The sequence below is a fragment of the Elgaria multicarinata genome, chromosome 5 (assembly GCF_023053635.1).
Source record: "Elgaria multicarinata webbii isolate HBS135686 ecotype San Diego chromosome 5, rElgMul1.1.pri, whole genome shotgun sequence".
NCBI classification, from domain to species: Eukaryota; Metazoa; Chordata; class Lepidosauria; order Squamata; family Anguidae; genus Elgaria; species Elgaria multicarinata.
In genome coordinates this window covers 44,872,791-44,899,349 of record NC_086175.1, presented here as the reverse complement: position 1 = coordinate 44,899,349, position 26,559 = coordinate 44,872,791, and the positions used below count along the sequence as shown (strand labels likewise).

General features: G+C 42.3%; 1 protein-coding gene across 1 annotated transcript; it reads right to left on the bottom strand.

Moving 5' to 3' along the window:
- Positions 1-460: 460 nt before the first annotated feature.
- CREG2 (cellular repressor of E1A stimulated genes 2) lies at positions 461-17,941 on the bottom strand. Its single transcript, XM_063126240.1, has 4 exons — positions 17,467-17,941; positions 14,582-14,751; positions 7,088-7,201; positions 461-6,538 (listed from the first exon to the last, which is right to left on the bottom strand). The coding sequence occupies exons 1-4, from the start codon at positions 17,920-17,922 to the stop codon at positions 6,394-6,396; spliced, it is 885 nt and encodes a 294-aa protein (XP_062982310.1). The 5' UTR covers positions 17,923-17,941; the 3' UTR covers positions 461-6,393.
- Positions 17,942-26,559: the final 8,618 nt, after the last annotated feature.

Below are 26,559 nucleotides of genomic sequence, written 5' to 3'. Positions count from 1 at the left end.
ATGGTCCCTGAGCGAATGTCCCAGGAAGCATAAGACAGCTCAGAAAACCCCACTGAGACAGTTCCCTGATCTCAGAAGGGAGAGTAAGAGATATGACCCAGATCCCTCCCCCTCACATCCAGCGCAGAGAGAACCATGCTGGCTGCTTTTCTGAAGTTGGAAAAGCAACCAAGGAGGACGAAAGGGAGTGTTCGGAAAGGGGAAGAGACTAGAGAAGCCAGGTCATGAGTTATCTTGAGCCTCCTTCATCCTCTTTCCCTTCCCATCCAAAGTGCTCGGGCTAGACAGGCTGAAAAGCCCATCTAGCAAAACTCAAGAAAGACAGAGGATGAGGAGGCAAAGATCACCTCCAATGATCCTCCCGCCTTGCCAGCTTCAGGGCATAGGAAACTTAAGAAAGCTCCAAGATCAGAGACTTCAGAGTAGTGAGGACATAATCAATAGTTTTTGTGCCCTATTTTTTCTTCTCTTTCATTTTTTTTCTAATTTAGAACATGAAAACACTGTAGTCATTTTATGTATTCTAGTTAAAACCATTCAACAAAATATTCTGATGGCAATTTCTTATCAACACCTTATTTTATTTACATGTAATGTTCAACAATCACTTTGCTATAATAATCAGATTGTTCATTGGTCAGTTCACACCGCAAGTTGCAATGCAGAGTGGGAATACAATGTGGACAATTTAATTTTTATCCAGTGAGGAAAATTATCTTCGAAACTGAACATTCTTTGGTTAAATCTCAGCAGCAGGTAAAAACAGCTAAGCTTAATTCTTCTCCCAACATCATATTATACAATGTGTCACTGTCCATTGTAATTCATTTTTTAAAAATAATACTTTGTATTTTTTCCAGCAAATATACAACAGGCATAAACAAAATTAATCTTTAATTATTACACAGCCATTCTGAAAAAAGAGGGCCCTTTCCCCTTTGCTAATGCAGTATCAGTCCTTTTCAAAGTTAATCTCACATATATACACATACACATTCATTAAACTTCATGTGCTAAGGTTCAAATCCCGATTAAGAGTTTTCTTTTTATGAATGGAGGCACTAACCTGGTTCACACGATCACTGCAGCCCACCGTAGGTTATTAGCCATGGTGGGTTGCATCACCCATGGGTGTCAGTTTGCCAGTCCAAGACCCTACCACCATTGCTTCTCATGCCATCTAAACTCAGCTGGGATGGCTTGTTGAGGTTCAGCAAGCACCCTACAAAATGCCATGGTTTCTGGGTAGTTTGTTAACTATTGCAAAAAGCCACCCTCACCGAGTTCAGAAGATATGAGAAGCCGCACCCAGCGAGGATAATTATGCAAATCATCTGTTAGATCAATGTTCTTTCACCCAAGGACGAGATCCAAACAGCCCTTAAGCACGACAAATACTGAGAAATGGGCTAGCTCCAATTATGGCAGCTTGTTTGTAGACAAATTAGCCAATTCTTTTGGCAACATCAGGGCTTCTAACACATCTGGCATGTGTCCAGCACATGCAGGATGGTTAACAAGCCATTGTGGCTTAACAACCCTGTGATGATGCGAATGGGCAACTGCCTGACCTACTTGTATCAACAGTTCTTACCCTCATTTCATCTCCACAGGAAATTTCCACCAAGAGGAAATTTCCTTATTTTGTCTCCACAGGAAATTTCATCTCCAGTATATAATTCAGTGAGATACACCCTTCTAAGGGCACAATTTTATGCAGGTTTAGACAGAACAAGTCTTACAACTCTCAGCATTCCCCGGCCAGCATGGACTTGTTGCAAGACTTGTTTTGTGTAAACATGCATAGGATTGCAACCTTAAGCTTTTTCAGGCCAAGCTAGAACTCCCTTGGCAATGATTTCAACCCCAAACTGTGGAACATCCAGCTAAAAAACCTGAAAAATGCCCCATCCTAAGTGCAATATTAGAGGATGCCCCAGACACTTCTGTATCATCACAGAATCCTGAGGGGGAAGGACTGGGCAAACTTTTTCAGGTGAAGGGCTACATTGGTGGCACGAGAATCCTTTCATTTTATGTTTGAAAAGATGCCTGGCAGTTTGGAAGCAGTGTGTTGATGTGGTGACACATGCGTTGCTTTTGTCCTGGCAGCACCACTTTCTGAACAACCATGACTCAGGTGAGCTGCAAAGCCAAAAGCTAGGCTTGCCTGAGGTTCCATGCCATTTTTGACTTGACAAAATGTCAAGATACCTAAACTGTTTTGATTAAATTTCATTTTGAGAAGGAAAACCTTCCTTTGCTTTTAAAAATTGTACTATTAGCACTATATTGAAAATCTAGGTTACAGTTTTTCTAACCAATGACAAACTGAACTTTATTTTGTCATCTTAAAGGATTGATGGTGTCCTCCCAAGTGAATGGTCTTTCTCATTTCTTCTGGATGTGCCAAGACTTTTACTGAAATTCAGTGATTTGAGCAACCGATCTTTTCAGAAGATACACTGGAATTTGATGCTAGAGTTCCTCACTGAACACTTATTTATGGGTCATCATTATGAAGGACTTCGACATACAATGGGTTGGATCCAGAGTCTGCCTTCTTTTGATGGAAGGTGCCTTTACTCCATTTTCAAGGATCTTCCCTCCCACATCATAGCTCATGCCATTTAATAGGGTCCCCTGACCTTCTTCGTAGCATTTCCAGTAGGCTGCCATGGGGAGAAGGGGTAGAAAACTCCACTTTACCAGTCCCAGTTACACACACCTAAATCTGGATCCAACCAAATGTAAAAGATGTAGAAGAGAAAATGCATCATTACATACTCTGTAACCTGGGATTGCTAGGGAATTATAACACAAACCTACTTGCCCTTTACATTTATTAGTGCAATAGGTGAAATAGAATAAAATGCATATACTTTATAATATGTTATTCTCATTCATAAATAAGAATAAAACAATACCATGATCCATTTCAGTACCACATGACAAGGAGAACCTGGCTCATTTGATTATTAGTGAATAAAAAAAAATGTACAATGTAAGATGTGAACATTTCAACAGTAGGGTGCCATTTCAGGATTTCATGGGGCGTGGGGGAGAAATAGAGGATTTAGAACAAGGCTAAAAGATCTGCTCTTCGATATACTCAAAATTAAACTGCAAAAAGTATATTTTAAGAACATTTCTAGATATAGGAACAATCATAACTGGTTCTGTAACTAAATGCTGTCTTGTTCACAACAATGAAACGAATGGCATAGTAAGAAAAAAGAAGCATCTATTAAGATTTGTTTTCTTCAAGCTGCACTCCTAATTTCACTGAAGTCAACAAGAAGGGCAATAGTATGGCAACAGGTGTATCTGCCCAGAGTCAGCCGGTGAAGGTGAGGGAGCACCAAGGGCTGAGATAGACCAAAAGACGGAGTTATGGAATAGTAATCGTCATTTTTGCTCGAAGTAAAACTGCTGTGGGAAAGGTCACTTAGAACTTTGGAGTAATGTACCACCAGTATGCTAATGACACCTAGCTCTGTTCTTTATTACCTAACTCCAAAGAAGCAGTAAAAACAATTAAATGTTGCTTGCATTTGAAAATGGGCAGTATGAATGTAAACAAGCTCAGGTTAAAGCAGGCCCACCCCTGACGTGCGCCACTGCCTCCGCCCGCCCACCCCACCTACCTACCCTGCATGCCACCACTGCCCCTGACTGGCCAGCCAGCCAGCTGGCATCCCCCTCTCCCAGAAGTGTCTAGTCTTGCGAAACTTCCAGGACAACGTGTTTGACATCTCATGAAACTTCAAACGTATCATCCTGGAAGTCTCATGAGACTTGAGACTTCTGGGAGAGGCAGGATGCCAGTGAGTGGCCAGCTGCCTCCTCCTACATCCTGCTGCCTCCTGTTCTAGCAAGCGGCCATAATGGGAGGCAGCCAGGCAAAGGTAAGTGCACCGTTGGCTGCCCAGGTGGGCAGGCGGGTGAGTGGGAGGCGTGTGGGTGGGTGGCAGGACCAAGAAGTGGCTGTTCGCTCAGGCACAACCAGGCTGCCCGGGCTGTTTGCTTGGGCAGCCAGCGGGGTGTGCCTGCCGGCTGTTCTTGGTCTAAGGGGTGGTGGGCACCGCTTGCATCTTTCCCAAACAAGCAGTCCAGGTGGGTGGTAGCCACCTGTGAGGCCTGCATGAGCAGCTGCTTCTTGGTCCTGCTGGTTGCTTGCAGGTGGCCAACAGGACCAAGAAGCGTTGAGTGTGTCTGCGGGCACTGCTGGCACCACTCCAACCACTCTTTCCAAATTTGGCTGCCTCATGTGCCTGCATCAGGTGGCTTCATGGAAGGCCAGCCCTGGATTAAACTGAAACAAGATAGTGATGTTGTTAGTCAGTAGAAAGCCTGATTCGGGGATTGTGATCCAAGCTATTCTGGAAGCAGTTGTGTTCCCTATGAAGGATCAGTTACATAGCTTGGGAGTGCTCCTTGTCCTATGCTGTCCCTGTATCATCAGGTGGCAGGAATGGCAAGGAGTGTGTTTGCACAATTATGCTTAGTGCGCCAGCTGTGACCTTGAGTCAGTCTAACTTGGCATCAGGTATCCATGACTTGGTTATATCATGTTTAGACTACACTATGTGTCCTATGAACAATGAACAGCTTGAACTGGAAGATTGAATTGGTGCAAATGACTGCAACTATGCTGCTAACTGGTGCATAGCATTGGGACCGTTTTATACCTGTCTTGAAGACTTGCCCCAGATGCTAGTTGCTTTCCGAGCTCAGTTCAAAATATTGGTTTTAATATTTAAAGTCCTAAATGGCTCAAGACCTTCCTATCTTGTAATGAATTTGTCCAGTTTTTAAGATCTGCAGGAGAGGCCCTCTTGAAGGCACCATTGCCCTCAGAGACCCGTTTAGCAGGCACCTGTGGAAGGGCTTTCTCCCTGAAGAACTATGACTGGCCCGCATTCTCTTGGCTTTTAGAAATGGTGTCAAATCACAGCTTTTAAATTTAGAAAAATTATTTATTGATTTCCTAACAATATGATATGATGTAAACCTTTTAAAAAATCTCATCCACCCTAATACTGATGCTTGCATAAGGAAAAAAAAATAGATATATCTGATATTGCTGTGGCTCTAGACCTGTCCCGCACAAGTGTTACAATCCCTGCTTTCAGATAATATTCCAAGGGTTGGTAGAAGAATCGATTTACATTCATTTCTTATGTCTGGTTTACTTTTACTTTATTCCTTGGTCTCAAAGTAATATCAGTTATCTCTTATTTATTTTATTTATTTATTTATTACATTTTTATACCGCCCAATAGCCGAAGCTCTCTGGGCGGTTCACAAAAATTAGCATTTTAAAAGGATGGTTCTGGAGACCATTCAAAGATCAATAGAGGAAATAAGGGGTATGATTTACATATAATGCTAAACCATAGTTTAACATTATGTGCATGAACCTCGAGCTCTTGTGCTGCCCTGCACCTCCTCTCATTTCTCTAGCATGTCTGCAAGGGAGAAGTCATCAAATGTTTATTTCTAGTTTGAACTAGCCACAGTTTCTCATTATATCCAAACTAGGTATTATGATGACTATTAACTATGGTTTATTGAAACAAACCAGAATAATTAACCATGATTTGAAGTTGGCTTGTTTCAATCACTAAACACAGCTTGCCCAGATTCAGAGACAGCAAACAAAATGGTTAGTTGAAAATGGAAACAAAACTCAGTTGTCTACACATGGCCATATTGCAGGAGGAGAAGGAAAGCAGGGAAATACACAATCCCAGTACTCTTGCACTGATAGTTTAACATTTGGTGCAGCCATTATCTGAGTGGTTAAAGCAAATTTAAATGCCTTGACTTGTGTTCTCTCACAAAAAAAAAGAAAAGAATGTTAGGGTACTAAACCATTACATTTTGTGTGATAACTAAAAGACAAATATGTGCCTAAGGAAAGTTGAGATCTATAACGTTAATTAAAATGCTATACGTACATAAAACTTCCCTTTAGAGTTTCAGATGAACAACAACTAGGTGCAGTAATACATTCACCATACATACCATCCATTTCATCTTGAGTTGCAATTCTTATCTATTTTCAGAAATTATAATTAGCATATATTGTCATTATCCTGTGGGATACATGTTTATTTTTTTAAAAAAATTCAAAAATACTCAAAACACCTTAAAGAGTTTAGTATGATCCATCTCAGCCTTAAATGACAAGATTGTCAATTGTAGTTTAGGATTTCATTTTCACTTGAAATATTCATACTGTCATTCTGCTCCAATTAAGAAAGATGAAGCCATTTTAAACATTTTGCACAAAATACTGTTAAATAAATACCCGATAACATTGTATATAAAACCTTTTCTTTCAAAAGTAAATATGAAAACAATGAATTCCCATATTTGAAAGTTCAATCAAGTTTTACTGGGAGCTTTGAAATATTCCTCCAGTGCAATGGTTGCAATTCCTCCATACCAGTTTTGAAGCCAGACATGTTCAATGTTCATTTTCATAAAGAACCATTCATAATTGCGAGGCCATTTTCTCATTACTGGGTGCCTAGAAGAACAAAGGTAACCAAACACGTTTATACTAATGCATGCCTAGAAGGCTTTTTCCACACAGTTTAATTTGTGACAAACTGAAAACTGTGAGATTACTCTAGAGTAAGGGAAATAAAGAATACTGCCTTAGGCTGCAATCCTATGAAAAAGTACCTTTAAATAAGTTCCTTTGAACTCAGTGGGGCTTACCCCTGAGTAGACATAAAGTTTATGTCTTCTAGTGTACTGCCTCCTATTCCCTCATACTAACTTGGACATTATCAAATCAATGATAAAGCCTCTTTAAACCCTATTGATTTCAATAGGAGACTTAAGCATTAAAGCTGCTTAACACTGGCTAGAAGGAGCCCTTGTTTTCAATTAACATTTAACCCTTACAAGCAGACCCTTTTAGAGACATTCAGGTCTCAGGGAAGACAGTGCTTATGTATTCCTATTGCTCCTTCAGTTTCTGGTCCAAATGGCTTATTTTAAATTCTCCTCCTGCTCGTTGCCACTACCAACTGCTTCCTCCTTAGCACAGTAACAGTCAATTCATACAGACCTAGAAAACAATGCTTGCTTGGCAAATTCCATTTCTTCTGGGGGCACTGTAGCCATCTGTCCTGTAAGAGTAACTCTGGCACACCGTGGATCATCAGGATCAACTATTGTTTTTCTATAAGCGAAGAAGAGTGTTTCTGTTATGTTACTGCATATCAGAACTTGTACATTCACACACACACAAAGGTATAGACATATAACTTGAATACCAGCAATTTCTAAAACATGGATCAGAACTTACTATTTTATCATGAAGGGCAGATGTTTCATATGCCAGATATGGGTGTTGCAGGCAATATTATATAAGGGGCTAATGAAGAGGGCTGAATTCGGTTGTTTGGCATGTCATGCTAACACAGAATTCTGGGTTGCTGAGGGTGAAACAACCCGATATAACCCATGGTTTGATGTTGTTTGCTGATTTCTCATCACTCAATGCAGTTTGGCCAAATAAAAATGGCATATGCTGACTCAGGTGTGTGAGGAGATATCATTCCAGCCATTTCCAGAGCCATGCTGCTTCTTGGCAGCCTGCTGTAAAGCTCCTTTCTCCCACCAAATTTGAACTACCTAACTTTCCCCGAGTTCCCATCAATGTTGGCTGTCAGCTATCGCACTATATATGTATTACTCAAACTGTGGGTCTCTCAGCTCACTTTCAGTCAGATCTCAGTGCTGTGGGCTGCCTAGGGGAACTTCAATTGATTGTCCTGCACCATGGCCACGCCATGCCCACGGCAGGTGTGGCGGCGAGAGTTGGTTAGAGAGCAAGGCTAATATTTTTAATAATATTTTTTAAAACCTGGGAATAAATAGGAATGGGATAAGAGAGGGAAGCTGTTTTAGGATGAAGGAAGTAAATGTAAAAGCAACAGGCAGGAGAAACTTGCAGTTGAGGATACGGTACAAGTTCAGTGTGAAAGAAGTGACAAGAAACGAGTAATAATACTTCGAGAAGCGTGTGGGGGAAGTAGGAAAACAATATAAAATGAAAAGTCTTCTCTGTTTAGAGCTTCCGGATCAGCAAATTCTGCCTGAAAAAGGGAGGGTGAGTCATGGTACCTTCAGAGCCCAGGTTTGTACTTCACTTGAGGAAAACTGGACTATGGAACACCTTGCTACAAGGAAATAGCTGTGGCAAATAATTTAGCAATTTCCAAAGAAGAATTGGATAGCAAGATAAGAGATATCAGTAATTGCAAAGTGAACATGGAAGACTCCACCTCCATCTGCTCCACCCTGCACTACCATTTTGTGTCTGGTGAGCCTCAGTCATTTTCATCTCTCTCAAGAGGAACCCAGGAATACATAAGAGCCATGCTGAATCAGACCAGGGGTCCATCTAGTTCAGCATCCTGTTCGCACAATGGCCCACAGGAAACCTACAAGTCGGACATGAGTGCAACAGCACCCTTCCGCCCATGTTCCTCAACAACTGATATATATTGGAATACTGCCTCTGATACTGGAGGTAGCATATAGCTCTCAGACTAGTAGCCTTTAATAGCTTTCTTCTCCAGGAATGTGAAGCCATCCAAGTGGGTGCAAGCAAATTTCATAGTTTATGCTCTGTGTGAAGAAGTACTTCGTTTTATCTGTCCCGAGTCTCTTACCAATCAGCTTCATGGGATGACCTCAGGTTCTAGTACTTTGAGAGGGAGATACACACACATGCAACATGATGTTGAAATTAATAGAGCTGTAATGCAATTCCAATTTTGTGCGAGTACTGAAAAGAGAGACTCGTTATTTATTTCCAGAGTGGTAGCTGTGTTAGTCTGTTGCAACAAAAACAATGAAGAGTTTTGTGCCACCATAAAGACTAGCACGTTTATTTATCCTGGGCAGGATCTACACTATTCATTACACCGTTGTTTAAGTGCATTGTTGCGTCCTCCCTTGCTACGTTACAAAATGCAACTTGAGCCCAGTCAATCGAAATACCTTTTCTTCTATCGTTTTACCCCGGCACACTCTTCTTTAGAACGTTCTTCATTATGCTCATACCGGCTCTGAAGTAAACCTCCTTCTTCCGGTGACTCTGAGCTAGACCTGCTGGGATAAGCCGGGAGGGAGGCGGGGCGACGCGTAGGGACGAGGGAAGCCCTGCAGCGTCTTAAAGGGGCCACGTGCGCCCCGAAAGATAAGCGGTTTTTTTAAAAAATTAAGCCTCTGTCCCCTCTTTCACCGCCCTCCCTCCCCCTCCCCCTCCCCCTCGTTGTGCCAGCTCTCCCTCCCCTAGAAAAGCCCTCACGTCCTAATTAGGAAGCAAAGACCATGGTCACGAGACATGACTTTGAAAGACGGCATTGAATACAATGAAAGGTTGGGGCACATTGTTAGTTTTAAAACGATTTTAACAGAAAGTGGAACGGTTTTAAAAGTCAGAAGAAAGGTAACAACAACAGCATCACCTGACTGCTGACTTCATCTCTGCCAACTTGTTGCGTTTCATCTAGACAAGTGTAGATGGGCTCCTGGTATAACCTTTCATGAACACTGTCCACTACATCAAATGCATGAAGTGTCAACCTCAAATGTTCAAGTATTCGTGAACAAAGGAATTTCAAAGATGGATATCAACGTGAAATTACTGAAATACAATTCATTAAGAAATTCAACTCTATTTCCTGTGGTTTAAATAAAGACACAGGTGTTGTTGTTGTTTTTAAAAAAACCTTGCTATATATGTTAATGATTTCTGTGTTATCACTTAAGAATGTTTTGTGAAGGTAATAATCACTGTCTGTACTTTTCTGCATTTCAGTTCCCTCTGACAACTGTTTATATCAACACCACCCCAAACATGTTTATATAGATTGGCCCATTTGAGGTTGACTTTCATGCATCTGATGAAGTGGCCAGTGGCCATGAAAATTTATTTTAATAACTAAATTTGTTAGACTGATAGGTGTTATGAAACACTATCGTTTTTGTTATTTTAAGCAGTGCATATTCAATTCTCTCAAATACTTTGCATAATGGATTTCAGATTATGAAAACACACACACACACACACACACACACACACACACACACACACAAACACACTTGTGCAATTCCAGGCCGAGCATGTAGTGATAAAGATTTGTCTTTCCCACCTACTCCTTCCTATTCTTTCATTCGTATCAGTTCTCTGTTTCAGAATGACTCAGAAATCTTGTTGCAACCTCATTATTAAAGTCTGTCTACACAGGAATAGTATGGCCTACAAGATCTCCAAGCGCCTACTGGAATTTCACTGAACATTTTATCTGCCCTGTATCTCACCATCCATTGATGCAAAAATAAATAAATAAATAAATAAATACTACTTATGTTGGTGTAGTACAGATTTATGTGTGGGGGCGACACCAACAAAAGTGGTCCAGGAATCTCTTCCTCTAATCTTAAATCAAAGGACAAATTTTAGTCTGTTTCAACTTAACTGTTATGTTTCTGTGTCAAGGCACAATGGGAGCTCAAATTCTGCAAAGGGGCTAAGGATCTTTGATGAAGAATTCTCAGTAACCTCTTAAAGCTACAATTCCCAGGGCTGTTTGGCAAAAGCCGTGACTATTCAGTTTCAATATTTGCATCTCAATGCCTAAGAGCAGACAGATGGGCAGGCCTCAGGCAAGCCAAAGACCTGGGCAGGATCTACACTACTGTTTTATAACAGTTTATAAGAGTAGTGACAATTGTTTGGGCCCAGGACACACTACATACACCATTTTCAAACTGTTTTCAAAGCATTATATCCTGCTTGGTATGATAGGGACAACATGATGGCCTCTCTCAATGGCTGTGTTCAGAAGACACCTTAAACCACAGCTTTAAGCACGTTGACTAAGGCAAAAAGCCTTATTCACCGTGGTTAAAGTCATGGTTTAAGGTGTCTTCTGAACATGGCCAATAATAAATTGCCCAGGCAGAGGGAAGCGGGCAGACCTGGGTGTGTGATATCAAACAATTATAAAGCATGATGTAAAATTGATGTCATTTGACTCCTCAAGCCAGCAGGATTGCAGAATAGGGTGTGAGCTAATTGTCCCAGTTCAAATTACCTGCATTCCCCTTCTCCAACCTGTAGGTCTGGTGGCACAGAGAACAGTGCCATTGGTTGAGCTTTGTGAAACACGAAAACAAAATTTATGGTCCTAGGACCGACAACTAGCAGATTATCAACCAGTCTGTCATTCTATTTCCTCCTCTTTAATGTCTTCTTGGTTCTGACTCAGTGTTTAGCAATCACTATGTTGAAAGAGCTCAACATGTGCAAATGAAAATTGATGAGTATTATTCTGGGTCTTCAAAGGTAATTCAACCTGATTCAATCCATGCACCTAAGAATTTTGTATCTCACCACCACCACCACAGTACAGAAAGCGAGGTTATATCAGCTGATGAAAATTGCAGCTAATTTATCAGAAGCCACATCGTTTTGATCTTACATTTTCAAAGGCATGATCTTACTTGTCTTATGCGCCTCCTTTGTGGCTCATAAACCATAATGCACATCTAAGGGAAATGAACCAGTAAGCATGTATTAGCATTACTATTCTGTGGTACAACAGGCAAACTAAATCTCTGTTGAAAGCAAAATTCATAAGCTGCAAATCTCCTGATCTTTGGCTTGATGCTTTAGGGCATTGTTAATCACCTTGTTGTTTGCTTACCACACTTCTCCGCCTGTGCTTTTGTTTCTCATTACTTCCACTTTTGAAAGAGGAAGTAAGCAACGTGCACGTTGCCCATTCAATGGGCCATTTTGATCCTGCTGCTTCTCCTACACACAGCAGGAGATAGCGGCAACTTCTGTCTTTAAAAATAAGTTGGACTTACTGGGTTTTTTTTTTGTGGCACAAAGGCTGGAAGGGGTGGGAGGCACGCGGGAGGCTGACGTCGTTGTGAGAGAGACCCACGAAAATCCGTGAGTGCGCAGTAATGAGCGTGCAATAAAATGCTCATCTGGTGGAGCTCATAAAGAGCTTTCTCTGTCTTCTTCCCCCACCCCACACATACTTCAAAACTGTGTTGAAATATCAATAGCTTCTAGAAATATGATTCCTGTATTTGATTGAAACACCCTTTCTGATTTAGTTTGCATCTACCCACATTGTGCAGAAGGGATTCTTTCACAGATTGTACGAGTCTTGACTCATGGCTCATATTCAAGAGCTAAGCTTCTTCTGAAGTACTGTGCTCCTAATGCATTGATTGCTCGTTGCTACATGCCAGGTTTGGATGAGTGCTGTTTGACAGCACTGATCACCTGTTGGGGGAGGAAGGGGAGTCTGGATTTAGTTTTTTCCATGCCCCCGTCAGGGCTTTCAAAGAATGACTGGAGTGTCCATCTGCTTGTATATCACAGCCTTGCTCAATCTGGTGCCCTCTAGATGTGTTGGACTACAATTCCCAGCATTCCCTAGCCAGTGTCATTTTTTTAAAGCTAAGCACTGTAGCAAGAAGATCCAGGCACCTTGTGGGGAAGCTATATGTAACCTGGCCAGGAATGCAGCTTTGGGAAGAGCTGATTTTGAACAGAGAAGCGTTGGAGAAAGAGATGCTTAATTATTTTCCCACCAGCTCTCGTATCACTCAGTATCACACACCAAGCTGCTTTTCATCCCTGCTTCCACAGGTGTCTAGTTGGAGGGCCATGGTGGGGTGGACAATATGTAGCCCTCCAGATGTTTTGACATACAACTCCCATCAGCCCTAGCCACCATAGCTAATGGTGATGGATCATGGGAGATGTGGGCCAAAGCACTTGGAGGGCCGCAAGTCACTCATCCTTGCACAGTACAAAAAGTGCTTGTGGAGAAAGGGTTAAGCACCCCACCCCCCACCCTGCCTGCCTATAACTTTTCCACTCAGGGTCACATGCTGTTAGAGCTGCTTTTCTTTCCCCAAAGCAGTCCTTGGGGCTTAATTCCACACATATTCATGTATTGGTGCAGTTAGGCCCAGAGCAGGCACAAGACATTTTGCCTGTCTGAGGCAGAGCAGTAAATGCTGCTTCCACTGGCCCACCCTGCCCACCCCACCCCAACTAAAGCTGCATAGCAATGGCGGCTGTTGGCTCTGATTTCGGTGGGGCTGTAAATCTTTTCTGGGTTTCAGTCAGAACCCTAAAAGAGCTATCCAGGATGCTAAAACTTATCCCCATGAAGGCTGCAGCATGAAACACAGAACAGATTCACAGCCTCACCAAAATTGGAACCACCAGCCTCTGCTGGTGCACAGTACCCAAGGACAGTCGTCACCTGAGTCAGAAATCCCACAGGTGCTTTGCTACAGTCAAAATGGTACATCTTGAGATCATGCACTAGTGTAAATTTGTTTATCCTGGCAGTAAAAAGGCAACAATAATAAATCAAATAAAGGCAGGTAGCTTAACTGTAAGCGTAGTTCTTTGTGGTCATCTGTGCATTCACACATACGGGCTCTATGCCAGCAGGGAGATGTTGGCTTAGTCCCTGCTGTGCTCTGGTGACACTTGTGCTGTGGGCCAGTCTAAAGTCATATTTGCAACTACCAGAGCCGCAGTGGTCAGCTGACACAATGGGCCAATTGGGTTCCATCTCATTCTATAAAGCCCAGATGGAGCAATTTGCCAAGATCAAAATGTTCTTAGAATGTGCTTGGTTGTTCACCAGTTTGTCTGCATACTCCTCTAATTGCTCAGAGTTCGCTTTGTCTCCAGTTCACAAACCCAGACAGTTTGGGGGTAGGTGCATGGACCCAACCTGCACAGACGAATGCACCCAAACAGAGTGCTCTCTCTCTCTCTTGCTGTGTGTGTGTGTGTGTGTGTGTTTAAAAAATCACATATATGCTTGTGCTGGCCAAACATGTAGTTCTCCCTGGAGACAAAAGAAGTATCTACAGAACTGATTCCAAACAAATATACAAGCTTTCACAAATGCCTATTAACTTGGACAACAAGAGAGTGGATTGGAGATCTTCTGTGTCACAGATTATTGTTAGAACAGGGTTTGTTAAAAAAATTGCTGGAGGTATTTGATTCTGTTGTGGAAAATCCAGCTGCTAAACTGAAGGCCTTGATCCATTTTTCTTATAGAAATCCAGCCTAACTAGATTTCCTGATCTGGATTCTTCCAAAACTTCAGATCTAATTCAAAGGTTGATGGGATTCCAGAATGAACATGGACCTTGACAAACATATACATATAGTCTTGGCATATTATACTAGTGTGTGATGTTATCAAGATGCATCGTCATGTGAAATAACCTATTCCCTCATAATGTATCAGAGGGAGGGACTGCAACCATATTCAGATATACCATCAGAGATTGCAACCATATTCAGCTAAACATAGTTAAACTTCTTCAGACCTTCCATGTCTACACAGAGAGGTCAGGTTGGAGGAGGGTGGATGATCGCACCCATCATTATCTGCCCTCCACAGATTCAAAGTCTGAATATCTGAAGAAGGCTACTATTCCATCTATAAAATACAGAAAACAAATATTCCTGTAGTCATTGTACCTGCAGAAATCTCCTTCTGCCTCTAGCAATGTCAATGAAGCTATGGAATTTTTCATCAGATCAGCTACTGTGTTGTCCTTTGGAGTCACATAAAAGAAAGGAATTCCAGTACTATTATCTGTGGGGCCATCACTGATAGATAAGCAATTCCCAAATGGTGTTCCTTGGATCTGAAAAATTCAAAATAATTAGCAATTTAAAAATATGCAATGTTTTTCTGCAAAGATGTTCTATAGAAATTTAAAAAACACAAATGTAGATATAATCTACTTACCTTGAGGTCCATTTCATTGGTTGTGACATGTAGTTTGTACTTTCTAAATTAGATGTATTGACCCAAATTCCTAATTCAAAATATATTGCACTTTCTCTCCTTTTTAGATCAATCTTGACATTTTTATTCATCACACACTTTACAGAAATGAATTAAAAGGTGTAATGTATTGCCAAAAATGAAAAAGTTCTTGAATAAATGTAATGGTTATACATGAATCTGTAGAACTTGTGGTGTGTTTTTTTTGTAATTGAATGTATCTATTCTAAAGATGTGTGTTAGCTTTGAAATTGTAATTCTGTGAGGGAGCACTAGGAATCTCTTCCAGAAATTCTGGACGACTTCAACAAACTACATTTCCCATTATTCACTTGGGAAAGTAACAGCAATCAATTTTTAAATTATATTTATGAGAAGACTTATATCCAGTTTTCCACCAGCAGCTCCCTCAAAATTAAAAACATTTCTAAATGCTATAAAATCAATATAAGTTTGCAGTGTGTAAACACATTTACTTTAGGTGTGCCCAGTAGAAACGTTGACTTCTCCCTCCCCTTTGAATAGTAATCTCCTCCCCCTCCCCCTTACATATTAAAAACTGCCAATGAACTTGTCCTCCATTTCAAAAACGGCTTGCCCTGAAACAAGAACTGCATTTTTCAGAAGTACAAGTTGAACACATGGAACTAGTTATGCTGTTCTTTGGATCTTGACCTATGCATTGTAACTACAGATCGCAATCCACTCCTAATACATGACAGCTGAGACTTTAATAGTTCAATAATGTAATTGGGGACCTGAGATGGAATTACAGACTTCGATTGTACAGCAGAGAATGTTTTATTAATGTCTTTTGTTATCAGCTAGCCCATTGCACATAAACTGGTTAATTTTAGCTGGGAGAACACAGAAACAAAGGAAGGGGGGAACCACCAAGCAAAGAAAAAACAACAACAGAGGCCCTTTCTACACCTAAGAGTTATCCCAGGAAAATGGAGGGATCGTCCCTGCCTGCTCCTGGGATCCCCTGTGTGGCATTTGGATGCACAGGAATGATCCAGGGATGATCCTGGGGAAAAAGGCAAGTGTAGAAACGTCCAGAGAGAAAGGATCCTCAATAGATGATAGGAAATAGTATATTGAAATCAGTCCAGCGTGTTTTATATAAAAAATCATTTTTCAGGGGCAATTATGAAAGAATGTATACAAACCTATGTAATTCATAAGCAAGAATTTTAAAATATATCCCATAAAGCATGGATGGAACCTTCCAGAGCTGATATTGAGAGCATACCAGGGGGCAAGGGGGAGTCACCAAGAAGCTACTACCAAATGACCCTGTCATAAAAGAAACCCCACAAACAATAGAACCTTTTCTGTGGATTGTTAGGCTACTTGCAGTTAATTATGTCCAGCTTATCTCCAGGCTAGATTACTGTAATGTGAAATATGTGGGGCTTCCATTGAAGGTGGTTCAGAAGCTTAAATTGAAGGAAAATGTAGCTGGCCAGATGTTACCAGAGGCCAAGTGGTCACGTGTTGACCTGTTTGCTGATACAATTCTGAGCCCAGTTCATAGTACTGATGATGACCTTAAAAGCCCTGAAAGGTTTGGGACATGGTTATCTGAAGGATGACCTTAACCTGTATGCACCTGCCTGGTTTCTAAGATAAGCCTCAGAAGCCCTGTTCTTCTGGGGTGGAATTCAGGCTGGGCCCAACTTGCCCAGTCTTTTTAAAGGGTGGGCCCCAACAAATAGACATTAGGTGGCATTTGACTTAAACTGCATTCCTATACCCAACTGAGCTGGGAGTGAGCACCATTGAACAAACGTTGAGAAAACATTTATAGGATGGCGAGTCCTTACATATTCAGGGGAAACTCCCCCCCTTCCCCTAAAGTACAGGAAGAATGTTATGTTGGAAGTCACATAACGCATTACTGGGACAGCAGTGACCAGAGACCAGTCTTTAATACCTTCACATTTGGTTGATGAGCATCAGCCCAACATGGCCAACAGAGAACTTTTTCTTTTTATGGGAGCCAAACTGATAGTGCAGAAAATGGCCATTGCTGCTGTCTACAAACAGCCAACGGTTTGGAAAAATTGGTGTCCTTCAGCTAATGGAGGGGGGAGGGGAAATACCTTTCAAATCAAGGTGTCACTGTGGTCAACTAACCCTGTGCAATGTTCAGTAATTTGGCCCCCAGTTTTCACTTCTTCCCATTAAATAAATAAATAAACAACCAGTTCCACCCCACAAAACCAAAATTCCTCTGGTTTATATCATTAGTTAAACAGACTTGCAGAAGGGCCACCTTGCAAGGGCTACTAAATTCCCTTTTCTCCAGAGTGAGTGAGTTCTATCAATTGTCAGCAGCTCCATTTATGCAACTAGTATGGGTTGATTTGTCACGGAGTAAAAATAATCTTTACGCCGCCAAAATGCTATTGGATCTAGATAGTTCTGGATGGCAACAGTTCTCAAACAGCAGGTGGTTGTTTGTTGTTACAAAAAGAGAGGGGAAAATATGTAAGCTGCTTCTTAATGGGTACATTAATAAGCCCCCCCCCCAAAAAAAACCCCAAATACATCCCTCTTAGGGTACCTTTTCTTGGGTGGATTTGGTGGCCAAGAAGCCCCAGCTGTTATAATGGGCCAGGAAGCGGGCCGTCCTGGCTGCTTGCTCCTGAGGGTCAAGGCTGTCGGAGCCTTTGCCGCTCTCTCTCCGGTAAGAAAACATCCGGGAAGGAGAAGAGATTTGCTTCGATCGCCCCGTCCCCGGCGGCCTGGACCTCATCTCCTCTTCTTTGTACACCGAGGCCGGGTAGCTTTGCTTCCAGATGCTGGTGGTGTCTTCAAGCAGCGCGGGGAGCACCTCCTCGTTGGAGGAGCTGTCCAGCTCTTCTTCCACCTCGTTGGTGACCGACCAGGACACCGAATTCACGATCACATAGCCCCAAGCCGGAGCCACGATCAAGCTGCACCAGAGGGCCCAGGAAAGCCAGGAGAGGCAGGTCGTGGCTCTTTCCCTCCGCTGGAGCCGGCAGCAGCACGCGGGCATTTTGGAGCAAAGCCTCCGATGCGAGCCGTACGCGGAGCTTTGCAGAGAAACAAACAAGCCCGAGGCTTGGCTGCGAGCGCAGCGCCCTCCCGTGGCGAAAAGCCGCACCTAGCCCGTGAAAGAAAAGCCTAGCCAATGAGCAGAGAGTCGCCTTAAAGACTAGCATGTTAATTCTGGCATAAGCGTGGACACTGTCCCCTGTATACACGAATTCTGGTTTATGCCAGAATAAATGTGTTAGTCTTTAAAGCACTGCAAGACTTGTTTGCTGAAACAGACAACCATGGCTACCCCTCAGCAAATAACTGTTGTTATGTGGGACTTATATCATGCCCTTCCTCCAAAAAGCTCAGGTTGACATGAACGATTCTACCCTCACCATTCGCACAACAACCATTTGCATACAACTCCCCTGTTAAAACAGCTCCACTGGCTTCCAGTCTGTTTCTGGGCACAATTCAAAGTGCTGGTTATGACCTATAAAGCCCTATATGGCTCGGGTCCAGGTTATTTGAAAGACCGTATTCTCCCTTATGAGCCTGCCCGTGCTTTGAGATCTTCTGGAGAAGCCCTTCTTCTAGTCCCACCATCTTCATGGGCATGCTTGGTGGGAACATGGGGGAGGGCCTTCTCAGTGGCTGCTCCAGTGCTTTGGAACTCTCTTCCCGGGGAAGCCCTTCTTGATGGGCTTTTGGAAGCAGGCTAAAACTTGTTTGTTCCAGCAGGCCTTTGGAGAATAATCTGTCCCTCCATCTATGTTAATTGACTTATAATTTTGTTGTGTATTTTAAACGTGTTTTTTCTTTTTTTCTTTTCAATGTATGTTTTAAACTTTGTAAGGCTGCCTTGAGGCCCAGCATTGGGCAAAAGGCGGGATACATAATAATAATAACAACAACAACAACAACAGCTCTGTGAGGTAGTGATAGCAACTGAACCTGAGTCTCCACACTCCAGGAACAACAACTCAGCGCACTACCGCACACAAGTATAGTGCAATACTGTGGGGATAATGACACTGGTTTTCTTACAGGGAGATTTTAAAATTTGTGAGATAATATATGAGAAGCAATTCAAACAGTTGAAATGCCCTATAGAATGTGAATGCGGTCACTGTTAAAATAATGTCTTGTGTATCCTTGGAAAGCAAATACAGTGTGAATGAAGCGTTTTGTTGGTCACAGGATACTACTACTACTACTACTACTACTAACAATAATTTCTTACCTGCCCTTGTTGTTGTTCTAATGTTGTACTAATGTTGTTCCCTGCCCTTTGGATCGAGGCAGGGAACAACATTAGTACAACAATACAGTATAAATCAGATATATAAAATTAATTAAAAGAGTATATAAAATCAATACAACATCAAAATCACAATCAACACACTGTAAAAATTCTTGGTTTAACATTCATCTGGGTAGGCCTGCCGGAAAAGGCTAGTCTTTAAAGCTGTCTTAAATTCAGAGAGAGAGAGTTAAGTTGACGAATCTTCTCCGGCAGGCTATTCCACAGTCTGGGGGCAACAGAAGAAAAGGTCCTCTGGTAAACAGTTGTCAGCCTAGTTTTGGCTGACTGAAGTAAGTTCTCCCCAGAGGACCTGAGTGTGTGGGACGGAGGATATGGGAGAAGGCAACCCCGCAGGTAACCTGGACCCAAGCCATGACTTGCCTTCTTTCATATGTTCCCATCCTGTACACTGCAATTAACATCGGAGGTTTTGCTCTATATCCCCTCACTGACAGTGGCACAGTGGATAAGTACTGCTGTTTATTTATTTATTTAATTGTTGTTTTTAATTTTTTTTATCATTATCATTATTTGTTGTAAGCCACTTTGACTCCATTGAGGAAGAGCTGGTATACATTTAATAAAATAAATAAATAAGAATGGCTTCATCCAATCATAGAGCATATATTATACACAGTGGCATGGCATTATTTTTGCGGTTCTTATGCATGTGCAAGAACTTTCAGATAGAACGTCCATGTGCAGCATCCATGAGCTTATGAAGGTTTCAGCCTTTTTCTTGTACTGTTAACAGCTGCATAGAAAGCAGAAATAAATGGGGCTGGTTGCTCCATGTACATGGATAGCTGTTGAATTTCTGTCTGTTCTGCAGTTTGTAAAAGTGTAGACCCCTGCCAGCAAATAAATGGAGTTAGCCTAACCCTTGGCAATTTTCGTGTGTGTGTGTTTTGCAGATTATCAGTTATTACAAAAGGTCTGCTACAATCACATAAATTGTGGTATAACTTCAATGTGGAGGTGCCAGTACATATAACTGGCACCTCCACACAATCCCAGTCTAGCATTCTCCTGAAAATCAATTGCAGGACGCAGGGAAGCACTGAGCAGCTGTACTGGTCCAAAGATACAGTCTGATTGTTTTATGGGACTCAGCCAGTGTATCTCTGGGTTGCTTCTTTCAGTACTATGATGACAAGTGAAGTTGAAACATCAGCATTAAGGTCTGCACATATAGAAATCTCACCCCAAAACAACAACCCACCAATAAAACCTATCAAATTTCTTTACTACATGTAACGGAAATGCTTAGAATCCCTCAATTACTTCCTGCCCAAAGGGTCTATGCAGCAAACTTAGCCCGTCCAGCTCAAGGTTCGAGTGGTCTCAGAAGCTGGGTTTTCAAGGCATGAGGTTGAGCTGGAACATGTATTTCTACTAGGTTCAGAATGGCTTTTCATGATGAGCACTGCAGTTAGGAAAAGAATGCCATTGCTTTATAGCAGGGGTGTGCAGACTTCTGGTTCATCAGATCTATATTGCTGGAATCAAATATGGGCCATGTGGAGTTGCACTTCCAACTGAAGTGCACTTTCACGAGAACCTTGAACACCGGTAAGTCCTTTCAGTATCAAGTCAATACCAAATGGAGATGTTTGTCAGTGTTGGGCATGTTGTATCAGCACAACAAATCACCCTCAAGCCAATGGGAAAGACTGTGCCAATTCTGTGCCCACTGAAAGTTGAAACACACCAACAGGATCAGCAACACACCGATAGGATCAGCACCAGTTACTATGGTGCCAGTAATGTACTTCCTGTTGCCAAGTGAAAATGCCTCCATGTATAAATTGGTTTCCCTTCCATTTGTTAAGAACACCCCCACCCCGCCCCCAAGATCCATCAACCAGAGCCAAGCACAAAAGACGCATACTTGGAACTAAAATACAGGGTGCTTCTGTGCACATTCTGGGTGCTTCCAGATTTTATCACTCAATTTCCCTGCCTTATTCGGGGAATTTTATAGGTGGTCCAAATGTCATCTTGTAACCTTCCCATGTTTTTCCACCACTTCTTCCATCTTTTTTCCTCCCTAATGGCTGAAAATCCATTAAGGAAGACAAGATAGAACAGCTGCATGAAGCCTTTGGATTGCTCCTTCTGGAAATAGTCTCTGGACCTAGGGATTTGTTTTCAACACCAGAACTAAACTGAACTCACAGTCCTTTCACATGAAGTCCTATGCTTGGTTACCCCATGCCTTCTTCATTTCAGCAGCCTATTTTATAGATGAAAAGTAATAGCATTCTTGCTGTTATTAAACAATTGGCACTCAGAAATCCTTGCTTGTTTGCTGCCAATCACACAGAGATCTACCAGTAGATCACAGTTTACCTTCTGTACACCTGTGTTTTACAGTAAACATGAAAATATTCCAATTTAACTCCAGGAGAAATTTTTGCAGCCACAAAAATAGTTAGTCAGCAGAGGTAGGAAAAGATATTTCAGATTCCTAGGAGCTGACTGTGCATGGGAACATTGGCAGAAAGATTCAGCACACACAGATCACACCCTTCAGAGTTATGGAGCAATAAATAATCTAATACTTTGTGAAGAGCCACCACAGTTGCAGGGAAAAAATGTCCGAAACTGTAAAACCACTAAATGGATGGGAATACATCCATTCCCCCCCGCCCCGATACAATCAATACATCCCCCAAGAACATGTTTTCCTGTCCTCTGTGGGTTTAATTAGTGCCTTTATATAGATCACGTAGGCTGAGCTTGTAGAAAATTTTTCCAGGGAAAATTACAACAATATCATTATTTGAAATATGCTTGGAATCAAGAATGTGTCTGCTTCAGTATGTCATAAGAAAAAGTGATTCAATCTGTTTTATAGTTGCTGCCTTAACGAACAAAAAGGGTTTTAATGGAAATGAATAAGTCTTGGCTCAACCCTCTAAATTCTGGAAACTACAACTCTACAAAAGAAGAAGAAGAAGAAGAAGAAGAAGAAGAAGAAGAAGAAGAAGAAGAAGAAGAAGAAGAAGAAGAAGAAGAAAGAGTTAAGCAGAGCAGAGAAAAGGAAGCTGCTCCAGCAGATCTAGAAGGCACATAAGAAAGTGAGCTCTCAGAAAGTGAGTGATCAGAACGAGTGAACAGGGAGTTTGTCAGGAGGAGGTGTAGTGGAAGAGGAGACCAAGTGAAAGAGGAGGGAGGCCTTGAATAAATCCAGGAGGCTGCCTACTCAAAGTCACCGTGAGCTTGCCATGTACTCCTGAGAGCTGTGACTGAGTGTCCTGATTGCTCTCCGCAGCTGAGTGGGCAGGGAGTCTCATTCTGTTTCCTGACTCCTAGCTCAGCAGAGCAAAGAAGAGGAAGCTGCCCCAGCTGGTCTAGAAGGTACATAAGGAAGCCAGCTCTCAGAGAGCGAGCGAACAGAGCTAGTGAGAGCAAACTGGAATTTGACAGGGGAGTTCAGCAGGGATGTTCAAGGTTTGGAAGGGAGGTGTTAGCCATCAACCTCCCCACCGGACTTTTTCGTGGGCAAGATTGAGTAGTTTCTCAGCCTTGTTTCTGCACCAATACGTTCCCACCTGCTTGGCATGTTGGCTGTAGTGGAACAAAATGGCATCAAATCATCTGGAAGGCTTCTATTTCCTTTTCCCAGTTTGACAGACTTGCACATTTACAGCCGTGCCATGTGAAAGAGGGAGGCGTCCAGCATTGGGGGTGGGGTAGCTGAATGCCAGTCGCAGAATGACACTGACAAGGATACTGGCCGCACTGAGAAAAGCCGGGAAACCTCATGGCAGAGCAGTAGAAAGTGTGTGGTGTGTGTGAGTGATAAGGAACAGGCATTCTTAGCAGCTTTAGAGAAATTGTGCTAGAGTGGCATGAAGAAATTAAAAAACAAACAAACAGGACAATCGGTGAAGGAAGCAGTTACTGCTGGGGTCATAGCAGTAATTAGTCTGAATGGGAGCTGCGGAAAAGGGGTGGTCCCTAGAAAAGTCTTAAAACATCTTGCTAGAGATTTGGGGAAGTGTCCAATGGAAGGCGGGGAGTCCAACATGTTAGTGCAACAGTTCACAACTTGAGGATCACCTTGCCAACTGGGAGATATTGCCCCCCCCATTCCCATTATTTGGGAATGGAAATGGGGGAATGGGAATTGAATACACTCAATTCGCACGATCAATCCCCACTCTCCTTGACAGCTGCAACTTAAGACTTTGACACAGGGCTATACATCTCAGGCAGGCGAAAGAGCACTCTTCCATAGTTGCAAATGACCAACAAAAATAATAATTATAATTGAAAAATCCCATTTGTGCAAATAGCTGGAACATTTTTTTTTATAAAAATAAAAATAAATATGAGGAACCAGTGAAAGCCCCTCCAAAATTTTGTTTGGTTACATTAGAGGGACTATCATTGCTAAGGGAGCCTTGAGACAGCTTGGCCACAATTACAAAGAGTGATTGTTGCAGGGGATTTTGCCGCTTTTGCCCAGCAACTTGCTTTCTGCTTCCCTCAAGCCATGATAGAATGTGTGTCCTGGGTTTGGAAGGGACCCACCTTGGGTGAACCAACCCCAAGAACAAGCCATGGTTGTTGCCAGTTTGTTCAAAAAAATTAACCCTTCCCGCGGGAAACTCTGGGTTCAGATGACACGCTAACCCAATGTGAGTTCTTTCACACAACTACCCTCAATAGGTTGGCATTTCATGAGAACCCAGTGATTGGGGCCGTTCACACTACACACTAACCCACACAGAGTGGTTGAGTGTGGCTGTTGTTGAACCATGGAATTTGTTGAATCGTGGGTAAACATGTCATCTGAACCCAGGACATTTCCCACAGGGTGGTTCATTAACCAGGCAGTATAGCTTATTTTTCTAACAAGCCACCTTGAGAACCCATGCTTTATTGTTAGGTTGCTCAGGGTGATTAACAAGACACCCAGAGGGTTCAGACAACATGCTAACCCACAGTTCAACAACAACCCAACTCAACCATTGAGTGTGGGTTAGCTTGTTGTCTAGTGTAAGTTAGTGTCTTAAGACTCTGAGAACCAAATGAGACATGTGATCCACATATTTAGCCTTTGCATGGTGGTAGGTTTTTTAAAAAATAAATAGCAGATCCAGATTGGAAATATAGCAGTGGTAATAGCAGTGGCAAAAGATTAAAGACTCCCTCCCCATGCCATTGTCCCAACCTAGCCCCCACTTCTATGCCTGCTATTTATTTTAAGGGCTAATGACACAAATAACATCAAATCTAGTTTCATCTGAACTGTCTTTATTTATCATGGACAGGCCTTATTTTCTAGGCAGGTAAATCCCTATTAAAATGCCTTGTTAGCATGCTCAAGCTGTCATTCTTCAGGCTTCTGCTCCCTAGATGAGGGATGCATTTTGTCCCATGCAGAGACATCAATATTAAGGTTACCATACAGTGCCCTCTTGTGGGTACTCTTACAACATGGCTTCCTTGGGGGGCGGGGATTGCCCATTCATAAAATGCTACCATGGTGGCCATGGCCATTCACAAAATACTCATTTCCAATAAGGTAAAGTGGTGAGGCTAAAAGGAAAGCAACTTGCCCAAGAAATGAAGTACAAGGCAGAGATGGGGTTTGAGTAACTTTTGAACCTCAGTAAAGATGGTAGTGGAGGGGAGCATACCCAGCTGCTTGTAATTTTTTTTAAAAAAAAAATCTTAAGAAATGAAATAAAAACAGGAAGGGCCGGAAAGTTGCTGGGCACCAAGAGAGGTGTCTGTGGGCACATTGGTGCTCTTGTTTTTGTTGTCGTTTGTTTGTTTTTAAAGTACTGGGCAGGTAGTAAAAAATAGGAGGTTTATGGGATTGCCATGCATGACTGTTGGGCTACATTCAGCATGGAGGATAGTAAGTCGTGTAAGTTGCTTCATGGTCAACACATGTCAAAAAGTCTGAGGGACTCTAAGGGGTTTACAGAAAAATGCATTAAATCCAGTACCATCAGGAAAACAGGAGTAAAATGGAGTTTACTTTGGCTTCCCTGATGCTAAACACATTTATTTGGGAATAGCAACAATTTTTTTTGTAGAAAAGGGTATTTTAAAAATAAAAATAATAAATCGAGCTGGTAACCATGTACATGCCCAGCCAGCAGCCCCACTGACTATAAAACATTTTTAAATGAGAAAGAAAGAAGGCTGGCGTGGCAAAAAAGCTTCAGCCCTGGTGGGCCCTCATATGTCCATGCCAAAGCACGCATTGATGCTGAGCCTGTTTGCCACTGCTCCAACCAGGTGGCACTCTCTGGGTGGTCATTTGGGGGCTGCGTGGGCTGTGGGACCGTGGACTTTAGCCCTGAGGTCCAGCCCTAGCTGGACCACTGAAGACACGCATGCTGAAAAAGGAATAAGTGGCACCAAAAATGATGAAGTGGTTACAAGTGGGGATGAGGGAAATTTGAGGGGCAGGGACAGGGGAGCAGAGCTCAGAGGAAATGTGTCGTTGGAGCCCAATTTCCACCTTGTAATCCTTTCAACAGCAAAGGGGCAGCTCCCTGCAACCTTGGGTGGGTAGAACTGGATTCAGGGGGGTATATGTGGTGTTTTAAGCCTAAGACACTCCAGCCCTGTCCCAGAATGGTTTGGGGGCAAAAGGGGTAAAGAAGCTTGCTCATGCTACATGTTGCTCTTAAAGGGCATCTCTAAATGAAGAAGAAGAAGAAGAAGAAGAAGAAGAAGAAGAAGAAGAAGAAGAAGAAGAAGGCGGCACCCATACTAGGTATCTTTTTTCATGTTCACCATGGGCTCCTTCAGTCAGCGGCTAACAGCATCCATGTGATTTTGAATTGAAAAGAGAAAGCTATTGCAGCCTAGGGTGACTGTATGGAAAGGAGGACAGGGCTTCTGTATCTTTAACAGTTGTATAGAAAAGGGAATTTCAGCAGGTGTCATTTGTATGCACGCAACACCTGGAGGGAATCTATACTAGTCAAGTTAGAACGTGTATTACCATTTTTAAGTGTGCGTTTGGTAGTATTTCGCCACATGACGTTCAGTTTGTGAAATTTTATTGTTGTCTGTTCTCCGGTTTTTATTTTGAACTTCTCTGAAATAAGTCATTCTATTTGGTATGATGTGGCCAGTTTCATTGTATTAAATGGGTCTCCAGTAGTTCTTAATTAGCCAATCACATTCCTGGGGGCATGTTTATGTAATTTCCGTGCCCAAAGTTGGAGCCGTTTTTTTCTTTCAAGCCGCTTTTTTGCAGACATTTTTTAGTTTCACTTTTGGGAGGCTGCTTGCTGGTTTGTTTGCTGGTGGAGGATTCTTGGAGAGAAGAGGAAGTGGGAGGGGAAATTGGCAGACAGGGAAAAAGAA